The sequence below is a fragment of the Erpetoichthys calabaricus genome, chromosome 12, assembly GCF_900747795.2.
Source record: "Erpetoichthys calabaricus chromosome 12, fErpCal1.3, whole genome shotgun sequence".
Classification (NCBI taxonomy): Eukaryota; Metazoa; Chordata; class Cladistia; order Polypteriformes; family Polypteridae; genus Erpetoichthys; species Erpetoichthys calabaricus.
Genome location: NC_041405.2, coordinates 91,264,688 through 91,285,337, shown reverse-complemented (window position 1 = coordinate 91,285,337; position 20,650 = coordinate 91,264,688). Strand labels below are relative to the sequence as shown.

General features: G+C 37.9%; 1 protein-coding gene across 1 annotated transcript in view; it reads left to right on the top strand.

Moving 5' to 3' along the window:
- The window catches only part of clic2 (chloride intracellular channel 2), a 36,965-nt gene extending 16,516 nt beyond the window's left edge, over positions 1–20,449 (top strand). The window contains exons 2-6 of the mRNA XM_028815879.2: positions 2,687–2,796; positions 7,203–7,328; positions 11,840–11,940; positions 13,822–14,003; positions 16,663–20,449. Of these exons, the coding sequence (XP_028671712.2) occupies positions 2,687–2,796; positions 7,203–7,328; positions 11,840–11,940; positions 13,822–14,003; positions 16,663–16,824 (681 nt within the window). The 3' untranslated portion in view covers positions 16,825–20,449. The remainder of the gene's footprint in view (positions 1–2,686; positions 2,797–7,202; positions 7,329–11,839; positions 11,941–13,821; positions 14,004–16,662) is intronic.
- The last annotated feature ends 201 nt before the right edge of the window (positions 20,450–20,650 follow it).

Below are 20,650 nucleotides of genomic sequence, written 5' to 3'. Positions count from 1 at the left end.
CTTTTAAGTATGCGAAGCACCGCGGCACAAAGCTGTTGAAGGCGGCAGCTCACACCCCCTCCGTCAGGAGCAGGGAGAGAGAGAGAGAGAGAGACAGTTTGTTTTTCAATCAAAAATCAATACATGCCCTTCGAGCTTTTAAGTATGCGAAGCACCGTGCAGCATGTCATTTCAGGAAGCAGCTGCACAAAAGATAGCAACGTGAAGATAATCTTTCAGCATTTTTAGACGAGCGTCCTTATCGTCTAGGTGTGCGCACAGCCCCCCTGCTCAATCCCCGTACGTCAGGATCAGAGAAAGTCAGCGCAAGAGAGACAGAAAAGTAAGCCGGGTAGCTTCTCAGCCATCTGCCAATAGCGTCCCTTGTATGAAATCAACTGGGCAAACCAACTGAGGAAGCATGTACCAGAAATTAAAAGACCCATTGTCCGCAGAAATCCGCGAACCAGCAAAAAATCCGCGATATATATTTAAATATGCTTACATATAAAATCCGCGATGGAGTGAAGCCGCGAAAGGCGAAGCGCGATATAGCGAGGGATTATTATTATTGTAATAGATAGATAGATAGATAGATAGATAGATAGATAGATAGATAGATAGATAGATAGATAGATAGATAGATAGATAGATAGATAGATAGATAGGCACTCTATAAATACATGTATTATTATTATTACTATTATTATTTTCATTATTATTATTGTAATAGATAGATAGATAGATAGATAGATAGATAGATAGATAGATAGATAGATAGATAGATAGATAGATAGATAGATAGGCACTCTATAAATACATGTATTATTATTATTACTATTATTATTTTCATTATTATTATTGTAATAGATAGATAGATAGATAGATAGATAGATAGATAGATAGATAGATAGATAGATAGATAGAACTTTTTTGTCCCCATGGGGAAATTTGGCTTTTTACAGAAGCTCTTCAAATAAATACATAAATATGTAGATAAGTAAGGTATCTAAATAAATAATAATTAAATATACACACACATTTTGCTCTGAACACACACCAGAATTGCGCTAAATAAAGAAAATTGAAAAGAAAGACAAGTTCTAACTTGGCTGTCCAGTCCCAGTGAGGCACTATGCAGACATATTGTTGTTGGTATAAAGGAGCTCCAGTCACGTTTCTTTAAACACTTCTGCTGAATAATTTGTTGGCTGAAAGTCCTCAGTGTTAGTGAGGCAGAGAGAGAATGTATAGCATTGTTCACAATGGCTCTCAGTTTTGTATTCATTCTCTCCTCCTCTTATACCTCCAGGGGGTCCAGAGTGCGTTCCATAGCTGAACTTACCCTTTTAATTCTTTTAATGCTTGAATAGCATTGACATAGCAACCTGTCGGACACGCGTACACTTGTCCTTTTATTAAGGTGGATTCTACCTCACTACAAAGTCTTTCCATGGCATTATTAAAATTTGAATTCTGATATGTACTTTGGGATATCACCAGAAAAAAAAGAAGTACTGTACAGTTGTTTGCTACACTTTGCTGCTTGAATTTGCCCTGACTGCACAAAATCCCCAGTCTGCAGCTAATTCTCAAATGCAATTGTGGATTGTGCTTTATCTCACTTTTCTTTAGTAGTGAGGTGTTAAAATATTGTTAAAATAAGTCCAACAAGTACAATATGTTGGAATGCAGCCTGCAGCTATTCAGGATAACTTGTATGTAACTGTTCTTTTCAGATTCATTGCTCAAATATGAGGACTTCTAAGTGGGATGCATACATCTTGACATATCATCACACCATTCAATATGCAGTACGGTGACACCTTTTCTCTCATCTCCTCTCCATGTATACTGTATCCTAGTTCAAAATTTTAAAAATCTTCTGTCTAAGCCTCCATATTAAGAGCTTATTCAGTGTTGTTTGCCAGAAAAAAACTAAAAAGGAAATATCTGATTGACTGACAGGTGGAATTATACGTCGGAACAAAGCTGTACTGTATGCACCATTTTTCTTTTAGACCCTGCAAGCCTAACAGAGAAACTGGGTTTAGATAAGGGGGGACGGGTTTATAGTTATTTCTTTCAAAACACAGATCAATAAAACAATGGTCTGTGCATAGACAAGGCTATAGCTGCATCAGAAGTTTAGAAAATGGTTTAAAACATTTTAAAAGAAGTCGGTTTCTTCATGGGAGGTCGAATGTCTTCTGCCAAATGGGATTACTATTCTTGTTGCAAAGGAAACAGGGAAGTTAAGAGTGACTTCAACCCAATTAAGAATTCAAGATATGATGTGCTAAATGGCTAAAAAAGGAATGGATTTAACATTATTGGTACTTATTTTGTAAACCAAGCCATGAAAATCAAATTAGTTTAATAATATTTAAAACAATATTCATTTTTGAGAAAAGTAAAGCAGTCTTTTCAGTTTAGAGTATTTCATACAACAGCAACAGCCAGCCCACCGCAGGATTTAGGATGTTCAAAATGTAAATAAGGTTGAGAGCAGTGAACAAAGCAAACAGACATTTCCATGTATAAAGATGTGTGACGATAAACCTTATTACTTTCTTGTCTTCTGTTTCTTACATCTCACAGAAATGAACGCTCATGTATTGTTAATTGATCCATCTCCATGCCATGTAAGAAGAGGATCTGGAAATGTCTGCTTATATAGCTGATTGGTGACTCATTTCTTTTACAGGCTGGACATGATGGTGAAAACATTGGCAACTGTCCCTTCTGTCAACGGCTGTTCATGGTTCTATGGCTAAAAGGTGTAAAATTTACTGTAACCACAGTGGACATGAAAAAGTAAGATTTTGAATAAAATAGTTAAAATAGTAATCCTGTTTAAACTTTCATCTTAAGACATTTTCTTTCATCACCGATTTGTGCATACAGAAATGCTGTTGAAGTATTTACATCAACCGTTATTCCTTGCTCGCTTAATCCAAACTCACTGCACTGCAGGGTCCCATTCGTTTCTCTTGGGGACTGTGTGTTGCCACCTGAGATGCAGGAAAGAAAACTCCTCATCTCTGTCAACCAGAAGATATTTTGGTCTTCTACCAACTGTCCAAGGTCTTACTCTATCCCTCTCTCTCTGCCTCCAAGCCACATTAGGGATCCCTGGAACATGATGGTTTACCTTACCTCTCATGTTCCAGGAAAACATTTCTCAGCTCACCATGGTTTCTCTGGTGTACTGTTGTTGCACACAGTAAACTTAAAGGGCATAGTACCTCCTGGCCGTGTTCTTCTTGCTGCACTGGTGTAGGATGCATGTAGTTAGCCTCACAGGCCCGAATATATTAGTTGGTGTGTAACAGGTTTCCAGTTTGTCAAAGGTGGTGTCAATGCTAAGTGGGATTGGACATGCAGAACCCAGAAGACAAGTCGCGATCTATACTTCTTTAAGAGGTCCTACAATAGTGCAGATCTGCGTCAGCAGCCTCTCGAGGACAGTTGTACTCTAGGAACCCAAAATGAGGGCAGGCAGTTGTAATATGGCTGACTCTTCTGCATGCACTAGGTTAATGCTAAGAGCCTAGAAGAGTTTACCAAAACTGCCAGATGGTAGCACAGGGCTCACATATGGTAAGGTGGAGCCCATGCCATGTTATAAAGAGCAGATATTAAAAGATATTAATTATGTGTGGCACCCACAGGGGAAGCTCTGAGGAGGCAACTGCAGAACCTTCAGAGCCTAGATACAGGAGAATAGGTGCTAAGCCTGGTGCACCCTCATTACTGGAGGACATAGTATGTGGCAGTTATGATCAGTAATGTTATAAGGGCAATTGATAATGGTTCTAAGATGTCATAAAACTACTTCCACTTTGTATTAATGAATGCCTGAGATTATCTGCCTTAATAGAATCTTAGAGTAATTGCCAACCTTGACTCTCTAATGGCATCATGGCACAGAAGAAGTTCAGCCTCATCACATAATGGACATGCAAAATCAACTACTGGCCAGAAGTTTATTTCAGAATGTTTTACAAATGATTTATGATTTATCAAGTTTTTGGGATTGTAGAGGCCCAAGCCTTTCCCAGAAGCACTGGGAGCAGGGACTTTACCCAGGAAACAAATTATATCAGGTACTAACACAGAAAATCTCAATGTCAGCCCCAACAATAAGAAGGTATTTTACCATCTTTATAGAAGCCAGTAATGGTTATTTTTTGCCACATTACAAACCAGTGGAGCTCACCCCACTTCAAGTCTTTTTAATTTTCAGATTTTCCTGAAAGTTATAGATGCCACATAGACCTCTAAGACACCTGTTACATGTTTGTTCTGGGAGTCCATTTTTAGGCGAGTGAAATCTTAACTATTAAGACAAAAATATTTTGTAATTCAGTTTTAATTTTTTTACAGTATCATGTTTGAGGCATTTCTCTAACTTGTCAATTATGATGTAATACTATCACAAATTTACTTTATGTCGGGAGCAATCCCTCCTTCAGTCATCTTCCAATGTCTTTATTTTAGATTGTCTACCTGACCACATAAATAAGTTTATCAAAAGGTTATCATGTGTGTAGCAACAGGACGAGGTGTAAAGTTGCTAAATATAGTCGGCAGGTGAACGTCTGTAAGGTGTTGTGGCCAGAAAGATGGGAAGAAAGAAGAGAGATAAAGAGAGAATCAGAGTTTTTGGAATTGATTGGTAAGAAGGGGCTCTGTATTATATGGATGGTGAACAGGCCACACCAGCCTTATAAACAAAAATTCGCAAACCTGTGTAGAAAAGTTTTCTTTTTAGTAAGTTGTGACTTTCTGTGCTTCCAGAATGTATTCCTCCCCAGTATTTATTATTACTTTTGAGTGGTGAAGGGTTAAGTTTTGATAGCATTTATTGAGAGTTAGGGTGGCATAAAGAGGTGCCCACGTCATTATACACACAATGCATAAAGCAAATACAGATCATTTGAACTTCCCAGCGCACTCACATGCTCTTAAGTTTTTCCTGCTTAATGATTTCTACTTCACTTCATCAATCTTCACCTTCTACCCATGAATTACAGATTAAATCCCCCGTGACCTTGTGTTAGGATATAGAGGGTTGGATAATGGATGGATAGATGGATCTCATACTCAGTTTTTTTATTTTTTGATAAATTTGCAAACGTTTATAAAATTCTGTTTTCACTTTGTAATCTATTGGCTGTTAATGGGAAAATATAATTTAACTTATTTTAGCTAAAGTGGAGAGGTCTGAATACTTTCTGAAGGCTCTCCATGTAGGCAACTATAAGGATCATGTGTTATTATCATCGTAAAATAACTTGGGTCAGTCTTCTTCTTGTCAATCGGGTGTTTGCCTTCAACTCTTTTAACACCTCTACAAGCACAGGGCTTCTTACTAGGAGCCATCTTTAAACCCATTCCCAGAATCTGCCTAAACCCAGAATCAATCCTAGAGTCAGTTATAACCCTATATTTTCCCCAAAGATACCAGGCTAGAGCCCCTTGTCCAAGGCCCTGGTGTCTTTATACCCTGGATCCTCCTGTATGACTTAATGGGTCAGGCACCACAAGCACTAGATGCTCTCTCAGATGGCCACCTATGTCACTTCTTCCTTGGCCTTGTTTCTTGATCATCGCCTTCCAGCTGTGACAACTGCTAGGCTGTCTGCCCCCTAGCATTCTGTTGGAACAAAACGTGTTTCCTCGTAGGTGGCACTTCGCTGTTGTCCTTCATGTAATCCTTCTGGGGTAGCCTGTACACATATAAGGTACACCACCCTTGGTGGAACCCTTGCTGTTGCACTGGCTTGGTGATGTGCATTGCCACTGCTGGTCTCTTTACATCATACAGCCCACTATATAACTTTAAATATTTTAGTTATTGTGTATATTTAATAAATGGCAGTGTAATCTCGATGCTAGGCAGATTTTAATGTCAAGGTCCCTTGCTCATCTCTTACTTTCATCTTGCAACAATGCCTTGAACCAGGCACTTAGTACATATTTGATTTAACAGTAAATGGTAATTTGCCTTTTCCTGCTCTAAAGAAATGATTTTTGGGATAGTGTTCACCACAGAAGACACCATAACTAATCTCTCTATTATAAAAAAAATCTTGCGACACAAGACTTTTTCCCTGTGACAAGACGTGATCTTTTGAAAAGAGACACTTTCACGTCCCGTGAGATGGTCAAGTCACGTCATACTTACAACCTTTGGAAGCAAAAGACAAAAGAAAAGACAAGGGAAAACAGCTGCTGTACAGGCTTTTAAACGTTTGAAGTGCCACATGAAATGCAGATCGCGTGACACAGCAGCAGCAGCAAGCCAGCAGCTGATCGAGCAAAGAGGAGGTAAAAAAAACAACTGTTATTTGTTTCCCATTGTATCACCATTTAAGAGGGATTTCGGAGGAGCGACCGCGTCTCCTTGGGGTGCGTTCAGCCCCCCTCTTCACAACAGCACGTAGCGCTGGCGGGGGGCAGGGAAGGGTAGGCGAGCAAAGTGCAGATCACACAGCATGGCAGCAGCAGCAAGCCAGCAGCTGACCGAGCAAAGAGGAGGTAAAAAAAACAACTGTTATTTGTTTCCCATTGTATCACCATTTAAGAGGGATTTCAGAGGAGTGGCCGCGTCTGCTTGAGGTGTGTTCAGCTCCCCTCTTCACAATGGCACGTAGCACTGGCGGGGGGGAGGGGTTGGTGAGCGACGCGAGCAGGGGGTGAAGCCCCCTAGTATAAATAAAAATTAAATGTAAATATCCTTGTAGACATCGATCCATTTCCTGAACCTGTCTTTCTCCATGAAACATTCTCTGTGAGCCAGACTGCAACCATGCAGCACTGGAGTGCAAGACATTAAGCACCACTGATCATGGCACTGATCCCTCAAAGGACACCAACACATTCACATGCTCACTCACACCGGGCTACATCAGTCACTGAGTTTAGCTTGTGTGACTAAAGAGAGATGACCTTCTCCAACTTGTAGGCCAGCTTTCAAAACCAGGCCCCTAAAGTTTTCAGGCAGTATATCTAACTACTGTGTTCCACTTCTACTCATCAATGACAATATAAATGTGAAAATAACTCTAAAATATGTCTTTTTTTTCAAATCATTTATATATTTGTATGGGCAAGAACCTACACTGCCTAAGGACTGCTGTAGAAGCTGATTTCTACTGTCGGTGACTTACTTATTTTAAATATACTTACTTGTCTTCTGTGTCTTTGAACTACAGGAAACCAGACGAGCTCAAAGACCTGGCACCAGGGACAAACCCGCCTTTCCTCCTGTACAATGGAGAGCTAAAAACAGATTTCCTGAAGATTGAAGAGTTTTTGGAGCAGACCTTGGCACCTCCCAGGTAGAACTCTAATTGCCAAGAGATAACATGTAATTCATTTACATTATAACAAAATGGTCATTGCTGCTCTAGTAAATCTAGGACCACTGATCTGTATGGAATGAAAACTACACTCCCAGCCTTAAAGTGAAAAAGAATAAAAAATGAGTATGGAACGACAAAAAAAAAATAACTCAAAGGCATTTCTCGGGTCTCCAGTGACTTTTACCACATACATATTTGTGTGGAATATTTCATTTAATTTTTCACCATTAAGTGAAGTATTTTATAAGTAGTATTGTCAACATTTTATTCCGGTATTCACTACAGCTCTTTAAATCCTCTTCAATCATCAAGATGGCCTCAAACATTTAAACTGGAAGAACATGAGACGGCACAACTGAGCCAAAAGCAGACTATTAGGAAATTGGCTAATATGCTGAGGCTTTATGTATTTAGTCATGCCTTTTGACTACTATATCTAGGAAGGATACTGGTTAATATGTAAAATCCCATCAATCAACAGTTGTGTTGTAACCATAACCCCCTCTAAACAGAATTTTATCCTCTTCGTACGATATATTCTGGTGAATTAGGTGAATCTGTGATTTGACTGCAAAACAGTTCTCTTACAAAGTGTGACATTTTCTTACTTCTGTTTCCATACCAGGCATTTGCTATCTCCTTATTTGGGCGGTGGGGCACCAGCAGCTAACACAAACACTTAATCTTTCAAACTGGCAGTTACAATGTCACGCTTTACTAATGCTGCGCATCAAACCTAGATAACGTGAAATAAAACTGGTAGTGCTGCCCTCACAGCTGACAAGTAACCAGACAATTTCTAAATCTTGTAGTCTCCTTTACATTCAGTTTAACAGCACGTTTTGCATTGTTTTATCTCTTTCTTTAGGGTAGACTAGCAGTATTTTAGTGAAAGAGATACCTGTCCCAGTCAAATGAAGGTTAGAGGCAGCTCAGCACTGAAGCTAATCTTGCTGTTTTGGATCTTACATAATACCAGGGGTACACACAGCAACCCTAGGATCAGAGTAAAGAATCAATTGGCTGCATACATCTTATCAGTAGCAGCCTTCGTATATAGTCTCCCTATTTGTTCTTATTTGTTAATGTGACACCATATGGAAATAGCAATTGTCCTCATCCATCCATCCGTCCGTCCATCCATCCATCCATCCATCCATCTTCCACATTCAGTTCCATCTATTATTAGCACACTTCCTCATCGCCCAGTAGAGTGTCAACATGTTGCATGTTTGTTGAACATGAAAGTAAGAAATTCATTGTACTCTCTACTTGTGACTATATTATTATTATTATCCATCCATCCATCCATCCATTATCCAACCCGCTATATCCTAACACAGGGTCACGGGGGTCTGCTGGAGCCAATCCCAGCCAACACAGGGCGCAAGGCAGGAACAAATCCCAGACAGGGTGCCAGCCGACCGCAGGGCACACACACACCCACACACCAAGCACAGACTAGGGTCAATTTAGGATTGCCAATGCACCTATCCTGCAGTTTTTGGACTGTGGGAGGAAACCCATGCAGACACGGAGAGAACATGCAAACTCCACGTAGGGAGGACCCGGGAAATGAACCCAGGTCTCCTTACTGTGAGGCAGCAGCGCTACCACTGTGCCACCATGCCACCCCTAGTATATTATTATTATTATTATTATTATTATTATTATTATATTACAATATGTATTAAAAGTACAACTACTGTAGCTTATGAGCCAGATGTGCTATACAAAAAAAAACACAAATATGAAAAATACATATAAAAAATTATATAATGTGGTAACACTGCAAAATGTCCTAGGTTAGCCACATTCTATAAAGGGCCATTCGACAGGCAAACACTTAAAATTACATTTAGATGGTAGACATCTGAAAATAAGTCCATCACAAGAGATGATTCATCCACTCCAGAGCACCAGAGATTGAGAAGAGATGGAAGATGGAAAATACTTAGGAAAGGCAAACCAAGAACATTTGCTACATTTAATAGGAACATTCACAACATTTATTTCATTAAAAAAAACAGTGTAAGAGAGTAATGTGAAGCAACCTGAGCAGCCACTCTAAAAATAGGATGGTATTCCAAAATAAGCAGACTTGAACCTTGATTGAAAAGCTGAGACCAATGGGAATTCTTTAATATTGGTAGGCAGACTGTGGCAGAGTTTGGATTCCTTGAGGTAAAGGCTCTGCCTCCTACAGTAGTTTTCTTCATCCTTGAAATAAATGAATAAATGAAGCAAAACACATCGTAAAAGGGAGAAAAAATGTGGTATGTTACATTCAAGTGGAAACTAGTGAAGTGATTTTAGAACCGATTTAAGTTGTTATGTTATTATAGTTAGCTGAATAGAGCAAAAATGTGGCATTCGTTGGTTGAAAACAAAAGTGAGTAAAAGAAGTAAAATAAAAAGAAAACAGGATAAGGGCCAGGGCCCTAAAAGGATACTCCATTTAATACTGAGTTTTCTTTGATAACTCAATGTGCTTTGAAGCACTGCCAGCCGTCACTATGGCAGGATCTTTTCAGTTTTCTAGTGAGTCTTTTTCTTCACCTAGTCTGGTCATCAGACAATAGAAGAAGAATAAGTACTCTTTCCATTGAGATGTAATAAATGAGGGCGTAGTCAGGTCTCCACTATTGTCCCTCTTCCTTGTTTCCTGACTTAAAGACTACATACACAGTAGGCGAAAGTCAAACATGTTAGATCACCACTATTCTAATGCCTGTGAGAGCAGCAGATGATTTACACTCTTCATGAGTAATAAGTTTAAAAATACAGACACAGGGTGAGTAATGGATATTGGGGGGAGAACCAAAAGACTTCTGTACTGTAGCTACAGCTTTGAAGGTGGTCAGCAGTGGACCAAAGAGGTTATGAGAGGAGGAATTTATTCATGTTGATTAGGTAATTGATTATCTGGTAGCATCAATAATTAATGAAATATTTCAGTAAGGCTCCTCTTTTATTTTCCTTACTTTTCTCCGTAGATGCGGATTATATCAAGATAACTGAACCACATTTGTTGTAAAAAAATGAAAATTACAATTTTTCATAAACACAAGGATTGTAGAGATACAATAATTGCTTAAATATCAACATGGAATATGTAATGCAAGACAGAAGAGGTTGTTCTTAAGGTCATGTCACATTACTTGACTATTCCAGTGATTTTCAGTTGTAGACTTCATTTACATAATCCTAGTGAGACGGGGGCAGTCGTTGTTCATGTAGTGTGGCATAGCCAGTCTGTGACTGACCCCGATTTTTTCTGACAACCAATGAGCCCTCACCCAGAAGTACAATATACTTAATGCAGCTAATACAGTATATTGCAGCTACATGGAATAAGGAGCACAGGTGTTTTGGAATAAGCAAACAGTACATACAATCATCTGTCTGATGCGTCATGTTTTAATTACAATGACAGAATGGAAAATAGACAGAAAGGACCAAGACTGCAGATGAACTTACTTTTCTTGCAAAATCATCATAGGGGAACCAGCTCCATCAGGCAGCACATTACTAGCTGTCAGAAAAAAGGGACACACTTGTGATCCTTTAGAAATTAAAAACTGTGCTGGAAAGTCATGGTGCAGTCATCTACTTTGGTATGCCCTGTGGTTTCTAGTCATGTAACAAGACCAGAAACTGCAACCATCAAGCTTGACAGCCCCTCAGACTAGAAGTCATGGTATGTGACACTGGCTTTAGTTATTTAGAAGTTTTCTGGAGTTTCTTGTTATTATAAGTTTTTTTGTAAATGTTTTGTCTTTGGAGATCTAGCATGATATCACAATCTTCTCATCTCTTTATATGACATACATAATGCAGCTCCTTCCAGTGTAGTCAAAGACTTGTAAAAGTGATAAGTCTAAATGACACCGTTAGTCAGGAGCTTGTTATACAGCAACAATTGGCTGGCCTTTTACTCATTATTTAGAATTCTGATTTATCAAGGCACAAATAAAGTAGTTTTACAGTACCCAGCATGAAGGGAGATGTCCAGTTCCATTTGGACTTGTGTACCATTGCTCTCTTTCTAGTAAAGAACGTTGCTTGCAACATCATGTGCTAGTTGTCTTTGCCAAGTGGTCCTTTTTCCAGATCCTCTGCAACTGTTTCTTGCATAAGAACTCATTCTCTGAGCTTCTTTTCTTGAAGTAAGACATTTACCAGACTATATTCAGCTACTGGCACAAAGCTGGACAATGACTCTTAGATCAGTGAACCTCATCTTCCTGTATCACAGTATGTTTAGTAACGAAAGTCAATTATGTCATTGAAAGCCAAGCAAAACAGAGCACTGCCCACTATGTCCTGCAGAGGTTCAGCAGGAGGAGTGAGGTCAACCAATATCCATACAAAGGCCAAGCTGGCTCCTGTCCCTGATGAGTTATCACAACTTAATATAAAAAGCTGTGGATAAAATGAACAAGAAGGTTCCGATTATTAAAAACATTTTATCTTTTTTGTTTAAGGTATCCACACCTAAGCCCTCTGAATAAGGAATCTTTTGATGTTGGAAGTGATATCTTTGCCAAGTTCTCGGCCTACGTTAAGAACTACCCAGCAAATGAGAGTAAGTCTTGTATTGAAAAGAATTAAGAGTTTCATGCCAGCATTAACAACTGCAAAAAACAAGAGCTTAAGAACAAGTCAGCAGTCATAGCAGCACAGTTTTTACAAATCAAAGTTCTATAAGCTGTGGAAATAATGACTTGGGCCCTCTAATCTCTGCTACTTAATTAACTCAAATCATCCCAGCTATACAACATTAATAGGGACCAGAAAGTGTAGCCAGTAGAAAAAATGACATATCGAAGCTTCAGAAATAATGGAAAATTCTCTTAAGATGGACCAAGTGTTGACAGTTTTCTCTTTAAAACACTTCTTTGTAAATTAAAAATTAAAGATAATACAATACAATGTACCAGTACATTAGTTAATTAAAAAAAGGAAATGGCTGTTAATGATTGTTAGTGATGCAAGTATTTAAAGAGTCTTGCTTTTTGCAGAATGAATTATAAATTGTTAAGGCACAAAAGCGATGAGCAGGATTGTTAATATTCTCATTGTCTTCTTTTGAAAAATCTTCAAACAGTTCTTGTGGACAAAGCTATTCATAAAGCCTCATACAAACAGAGAGTCATTTGTGCATGATCCGCCTAGTTTGTCTTTGATGGTTTTTTTTTATTTTATTGTACATTATTGTACTGAGCTCATTCACTTCTTTTCTTTTTTATCAATAACATTCTGTGCTGACATATAAATATTATTACTTATGTAAATACTGTACAATGCTTTAATGATTAAGACCTCTTTTGGTTGTCTGAAGGCCACACTTTCTTTAGTACAGAGAATGAAGCAAAGAAATTTAAACGTTTTTGCTGGTTACTGTTAGCTAAGCATAAAAAATGTGTTCTACTATGAGACATACTCTTCATTTTCTGGGGTCAGCTACATATATCCAGAGGGAAAAAACATATTGATAAATTAGAAAAAAATGTATACCAGGAGGGCAGCACGGGGGTGCAGTAGCAGTGCTTCTGCCTCGTAATAAGGAGACCAGGGTTCACATCTCAGCTCCTCCCTGTGTGGAGTTTGTATGTTCTCCCCATGTGTGCGTGGGTTTCCTCCAGGTGCTTCCACAGTCCAGAGACATGAGTTAAGTGAATTGGTGATCCTAAATTGGTTTTCCTGCATGTCAGGGGTGAAGAGTGGAGAGGCAGTGGGTTAGACCATCTCTTCAGCAATTATCTGGTCATACTGAAAGACAACTCTTGTCCATGATTACCATCTGCAGAAGTAATATTAGCAATAGCAAAGGCCATAAAATTCGATACATAAGCCTGTTTTAGCCTAGATAGATAGATAGATAGATAGATAGATAGATAGATAGATAGATAGATAGATAGATAGATAGATAGATAGATAGATAGATAGAATCGACTCTTAAGTGCTCAAATTAATAGAGTTACATTTTTCTAGCTCTCTCTAACAAGCTCACATACTGTACATAGTTAGATATAACTATTTTTGTTAAACTTCATTAGCTCCATTCAATTACACAATAAACAAATGAAGCACTAGCACTGAAACAACACAATCACTTTCAGAACACCACTGTAAGAGTTTAAGAGTGAGTGTGGCTCTCCAAACATAGCAATAAATAATTCAGGCAATTCAATTTTTAAAGAGGTGAATATGTAATTTAATTCACAAGTTTATAGTTCTTGTGTCTAAATTTACCTGCAGAATACAGTAAACGTGGAGTTTGTGTTTTAAACTTTTTTACCATGCTTTTTTTGTGAAATCCAAAGACATCATTGTAGATTAAAATGAAATACAAACTGACAATGATGATGCTCCTGCACTGCACTACATTTTAAATATCTCCTCCTTCTCTTCTCCTGTACAAAGTCTCTGGTGCTTTAACTCTCTTTTCCTCTTGCTTCCATAGACTATGAGAAGGCTTTACTTCGAGAGTTCAAAAGGCTGGATGACTACCTCAACTCTCCACTTCCAGAGGAAATTGATCCCAACAGCACGGAGGATGTGCTTGTTTCCACAAGGAAATTCCTGGATGGCAACCATTTGACCTTGGCCGACTGCAATCTGCTGCCTAAACTGCATATAATAAAGGTTTGTTCTGTGGGAAATGTATCTGAGGATTCTATTAATTCAGGTCTTAAGTATCTATTTGGGATTTCTCTATAGAAAGCAAGAGGTTATTTTAAATAGTCAAACAATGTGGGCTGGGCTGCTAGTAATTTCTAATGAAGTAGAAAAAGTTTAAAAAGGCCTGTAGCTCTTTAATTGTTCTGCTTGTTAAGGCAATAAAGTTAAAAAGTGGTTACTTTAGTGTCAACACAAACTACAACAACTTTCATATAACCACATAAATAGCTGTACAGTATTTCTAAGTTCCACATTATACTCGTCATTTAGCACTTTAACTTACCAACAAATAATACTTACCCCTTTAAATAGATATTCTCTCGACTTACCTAGGAGAAATGCCCACAGATTAATTTCCTCAGCTTTCAAAAATCTTAGGCTTCCTTATGGGAGAGACACATTGCACTTTTTCTTATACATTTACTATCCTATGAATTTACCAGTAAATTGATGGGCTGTGGTTGTGGCTGAATACAACTGTGGTCAAGTATGCAGGAAACAACTTTTAGCAAGGTGAAGACCTAAAACAATTCCTGTGAATTTACTGAGTCTTGTACATTATATGTAAACTAAGTCATAAAAATGATGAATGAACCATGTAATATAAGAGACTTGAGCAGCGACAGATTTTAGTATCCATGAGGGGTCCTGGAGCCAATCCCCCGCAAATATTCAGGGATGACTGTAGTTTTCTATTGCAAGAAAAGAGGGGTACCTTTTTTAGTAATGAAACGCAGACAGTTACTATCCATGTTGGCTGTCCTTACATAAGATGTGCAAAAAACACATGAACACATCCTTATGATGTCACAAAGACACCCATAGGTCACACCTCCAGCAACACAAGGCATCTTAGCCACTGGTTCTAAAATTGTGATTAGTATTGATTGGTGAAATTGGCCAAATCATTTTCAAATCGAATATGCTGTATTTGCCAGTGACCTTGTTCACTGAATATTTTCCTGTAAATTCACCATGTGGAAGGCTTACAAGGACAATTTTTCCAAGCATCCCATGATACTTTGTGAGGCCAGTGTGACAACATAAAGCAGTATCAGCCATGCACAGAATTTACACATTCATACTGTAAGATTAAATATTCCCACAGCACAGTGCTCAGTATAATAGACATAATAATCAGTACATAAAATAAATATGTACTTTTTTGATAAAAAATGAAAACAATCAGTTTAATACAATCCATCCATCCATCCATTGTCCAACCCGCTGAATCCGAACACAGGGTCACGGGGGTCTGCTGGAGCCAATCCCAGCCAACACAGGGCACAAGGCAGGAAACAATCCTGGGCAGGGTGCCAACCCACCGCAGGTTTAATACAATAAAACACACAAATTATACATTAAAGTCAATTAAAATGTATGCATTCAGCTGGAGTCATATTACAGGATTCCTACTCGAAGGGAACGTTGAACTTGTAGCTTCAAAATGTGCATGCACCATTTTGATTCTCATAATTGGTAAAGACAGCATATAAATAAGACATAATGTTCATATTTAACATTCATTTTCTTGTATTATTATTATTTCACAACATTAACAAATACCCAGCATGAATGAAAATATTGCCCTAGCTAAAGTGCCATCTGAGGCAGTCGCCTCCCTGCCACACCCCATATGCCTACCATGGCAGGAGCTCACTAATTCCTTTACAGAACTTGTTATGGCAGCATAGAAAACAAGGTAGGAGCTAACTGTGGGTAGGACGCCAGCCCGTCACAAAGCACACATCCACCATTACCCACATTGGAAACAACATGGAATCAACAGTTAACCTGGTATGCGTTTCTTTGACATTTGAGAAGGAATACGAGGATAAGGCACTGCAAATTCTGCACAGGCAATACTTCAGATTGGATTTGATCTCTGGATAGCGGAAATTTGAGAACATTTTTTAAACCACTATACCATGACTCAGAGTTTTACATTTACACTCCAGCCTGGCTTGCAATGCACCTTTTTAAGAGGATGGGACTTTAATTGTCCCTGTTTCAAAAAAACAATAGGATATTAGAAACAAACTGCAAATGCCACCAACAGTCTTTAAGTCTGGGGTGCATGACATTTTGCAGAGATGAAAAGATGATTTGCTGTTTGTTGATACCACATAAACTAGAATTTAAACAACTATATATAATTCCAAATATTCAGTTTTTTGTTTATAGTTAAACAACCATACTCAGGAGCCTCACAAATCTCAGCAATGCTCTTCATCAGAGTACATGTGGCTAACTCAAGTTATTCCTTTTTCAACCTGGGTAAACCCTGTCACTCGACACAAAGTTAGAATGCTAGTATTAAATGTGCTCTGGTGTGCTAAGATGGGTATGTTAAGGAGAAATACTCTACGTTGAAGAAAAGGACTAATGTGGTATAGTTAGCCCCCGGGTGCAGTTATGGTTTTGTATATTTTTGGAATCTGTAGGTCTGACTCATTCTGTTATACGTGTTTGTGGTGGACCCCACACTTGTGAGAATTTAGAGGTGAATATTCTTCATTTTTGTTATATAATTAGATGGATTAGTAAATGCATTCACAATATACAGGTAATTATAATTTAAATCTATAACAGAAAAACTACTAACTCCACCTTTTTGGTTTAGATTGCAGCAAAGAAATACTGTGACTTTGAGATCCCAAGTGAATTCGCTGGCGTTTGGAGGTATCTGAAGAACGCTTATGAGAGAAATGAGTTCAGCCACACCTGCCCTGCCAATGAGGAGATTGAGAGGGCCTACATGAGCGTGGTAAACAAGAGAAAATGAGGCCAATGTTAAAATCAAGAGACTTTTTGGGAAGCCAGAAGAAAAAAACAATGTCCAAAATATCTCACTACCTGTTTTCAGCCTTCTCTTTGCTATCTGCATATCACAAGGACCAATGAGAGCCCCAAAACTCTTCTATCTCAGCGCACTTTACTGGGACGATTAAGTGAACTATATGCATCAGTGACTTTAACGGATGCTGCGGTTAGAATAAAAGGGGGCGAAAGGAAGAACTGGACAAAGGCGGTCGCTGAAGAAAGATGTCACTTTAGGTTAATGAGATTGAAAGATTCAAAGAAAGTGCAAGAAAATTAGGAAACGATTTCCTGGCCATTTGTGTGACAAATCTTCCAGTAGAGGGCAAGAGAGATCTATTAAGTTAGAGATCTGAGATTAAGCAGTGGTAAATGAATTAACTCTAATGAATTACAGAGAAAAACCTGAGGGATGCTTGAATAGATCCTTAAATTACTAAAATGTATTGGCAAATACACTCTGCAAGTCACACCACTTCATTCTGAGTGTAAACCACAATGGAGAATAAAACTGGCCACTCAATGACAAAACTCTGTATATAAGACACATACTGTTCAACCTACTAATTTATGGTGAAATGCATGTATTTTATACTCTCCTGTCTAGCATTTTTACTTATCATCTACACTATTAATACTACTAGGCACATTTCAATTTCAGCTATCTTTATTGCCCTTTAGAGCACTTAGGTAATGCAACTCCATGTGCATATACGGCCATTGACACTGTTAAGCGTGCACACACACACACACACACATATATATATATATATATATATGTATATATATATATATATATATATATATGTATATATATATATATATATATATATATATATATATATATATATATATATATATATATATATATATATATATATATATATATATTTACATAGTATCTTGTTTTATCTGTTGAAGTTCCCTTCAAAACTGGACATTAGTATTTATTGCACCATGGGTGCCAACTTGTTATAAGTATTGTGAAAGCAAAAAAATAATATGCTACCAAATAAATAATAATCCAACAATAACAACCATACTACAACTACTACTACTACTAAAAATAATAATCATCATCATCATCATCATCATCATCAATAAACTGTCATAGCACAGGAGACACATGCACAGCAAAATAAAATGCAACAATCAACGAGCAACAGGACTGCGACTGTAGGCATTGACTGTATTGCTAAAGTTTGATTTATTTCAACATTTAAGCATCTCTCAGATGGGCTTACATTCAAACTTGTGGTAAATCTCTGCAAACTTCCATCCTCCACTGTTCACTACTACATGTGTGTTAAAAAAGTTCTCCTTACTTGATTTCCTCTTGGACATCGGATGGTCATTATTTGGATGATGAAATTGCATTCTTTGTATACATAGACAAGGATACAGTACAGCTAAACGTTTAAAGAGAATCATTATTATACTCTGATTATTATACTTTGTTCATTGAATTTCATGATTATAATATACTGTTCATTTTATTTCTGGCGGCTAAGTTTAATTTACATTTTTAAGGGGGCTGTATGGTAAGATTATGATTGTGTTGACATCATCAATATCATCTGTCTGTTAGACTGGTGGGTTAAATAGAAAGCTACCTTTTCATAAAATTGTTCATACTGCTGTTAAATTGTAATCTTATTTTTACTCATGTAACAAAGATTAATTTTTTTTACAGAAATGCAAAATGCAATCATTTAAGAAAGCCCGCCGACACAAGTCAATTTGTATGTGTTTTCTGTAACACGTGTATTTTCTGTGTGTCTCATGGTCAGAAATTTCTGCACACTGATATCTCTGAGCACTTGACAAACGTCCTGCAATGTTAATAGTTTGCAGTCTGCCATGTGCATGTTATTCATGGTGGGCTATTAAGTCACATCTGTCTGATGAGTTAATTTTTATAAACTTTGTAGATTCAGAATAGATGCTATTACACAGTCATATCAGATTTGAGTTGCTTGCAAAATTAGTTTGGACAGTCAATCAAAAAAATTAGATCTGAGCCATAAACTGGAACGGAGTCCATTTTCCCTGCAGTCTGAATGTAGTTTTGGTGGTCTGTAGCAAGACATGGACTTCAATTCATTTTTACCACTGTGACTTTTGTCTGGCAATGCTCTGAGATTTTCACTGCAATCCCAACTTTAGACTGAGAGGGCAGATGCCCCTATGCCTACCCCCAGTAATGGTGCCTATGGTGTTGACCACATTAATTTAAAGATTTTCTTTTTTATATAATATATACATGTCATAGTTAAACTTTATGCTGATGCCTTCTACACTATGCTGGCATGTGAAGCCCTCATTAGAATAATTTAAAGTTAAACACTTGAGCAATATGCATTGAACACACCATTATGTTCTTTCATGGTTAAGCAAAAAAAGACATGTATTTTTACACAGTTTTATTATATTTTCAATTAAAAAGAGTATATATACAGTATATTTTTGGTATTTTATACAGCACCTTTTATGGTAAATGCAATCTTAAAGCTTGCTGATTTCTATAAGTGACGATCACTTATGCAGGCATCATATTTATAAAATGGAAGCAATGGCAAGTTCAGTTACGAACATGGAGTCATGCACCGAAGAAACTGAACCAGAAAACATTTGCAATTCCAACATTTTATCCACTATGCTACCTCTCCTACTCTTCTGTTGTTAAACAGTGTAGAAAGTATGACCAGTAGGGGGTGCCACAAAGCCCCAAAATCCAGACACCAACAAATCCAACACAGTTCTGGGCTCAAGTAAAGGATTTGTTTATTAAACACAGTATCTTCACAAGTGAGCAATATCCACTTCCATAACAGATAAAGTTTCACACTCCCTGACTTTGACTCACCCAGATGAGGGTGAGTGGGTTCTTTTATGCCTGACCTGAGAGCACTTCCTGTGCCACAATAATGAATTTTGGGAGCACTTCCAGGTTGGGCGGAACCTTTTTAAAATAAGGACACTTCCTTTCTGCAGCATCCCCTGGCAGCCACCAAGACACCTAGCAGAGCTCTCCATTGGAACAACAATTCCCATCTCACCCTGCAGGTGTACACCTGGGAAATCCACCTAAGGAATGTTGCCATCTAGTGTGCTAGGGAAGGAATTGTTCTGGATTTACAATCTTCTCCTGTTCATCCTTTATGGCCTCCTGGCCAGGAAAGGCACCAGCAACCCACCAGGCCAGGATGTCTATATATCTTCGTCCCCCATTATGACAACCTCATTCTGGAAAGGAATCACTCTCACTCCTGCCAGGGTTACCAGTCCATCTACCTTGACACTAACATAAATTACCAAGTATGTTTTTACCTTCTAAAATAAAAATTCAGAAGGATGACTTTCATGATTTAAAAAGTATTGATTAACCAATGGACTTTGACAAGAACAGAGAGAATGGTGAGAGTCTTTTATAAAAGCTAATATTTACACAATTGACTGATTTGATATGTACTAATGAACAGTTTTTCAATATTTGATTGAAGTACTATGGTATATACTTGCTCTTCACTTTGCTCATGTACACCGTGACCTTTTTTTTAAATAAAAAGTTAAAAATGTTTTGCAGTCAATTTCATTGTGTGTCCCAGTGTGGTCTGTTCTTGCCAGCTGGTTCTTTCCAATTAAAACAATTTGGAATGAGATGATAGTGACTGTTAACAGTTATCTTTTCTGGTGGTGGAACTTGTGTTTTTTCTCTTGTATGTCTGTTCTGGTGTGGTAGAAATGTAACATCTTATCCTGTAACAAGACAAACTGAGTCAGTAATCAGA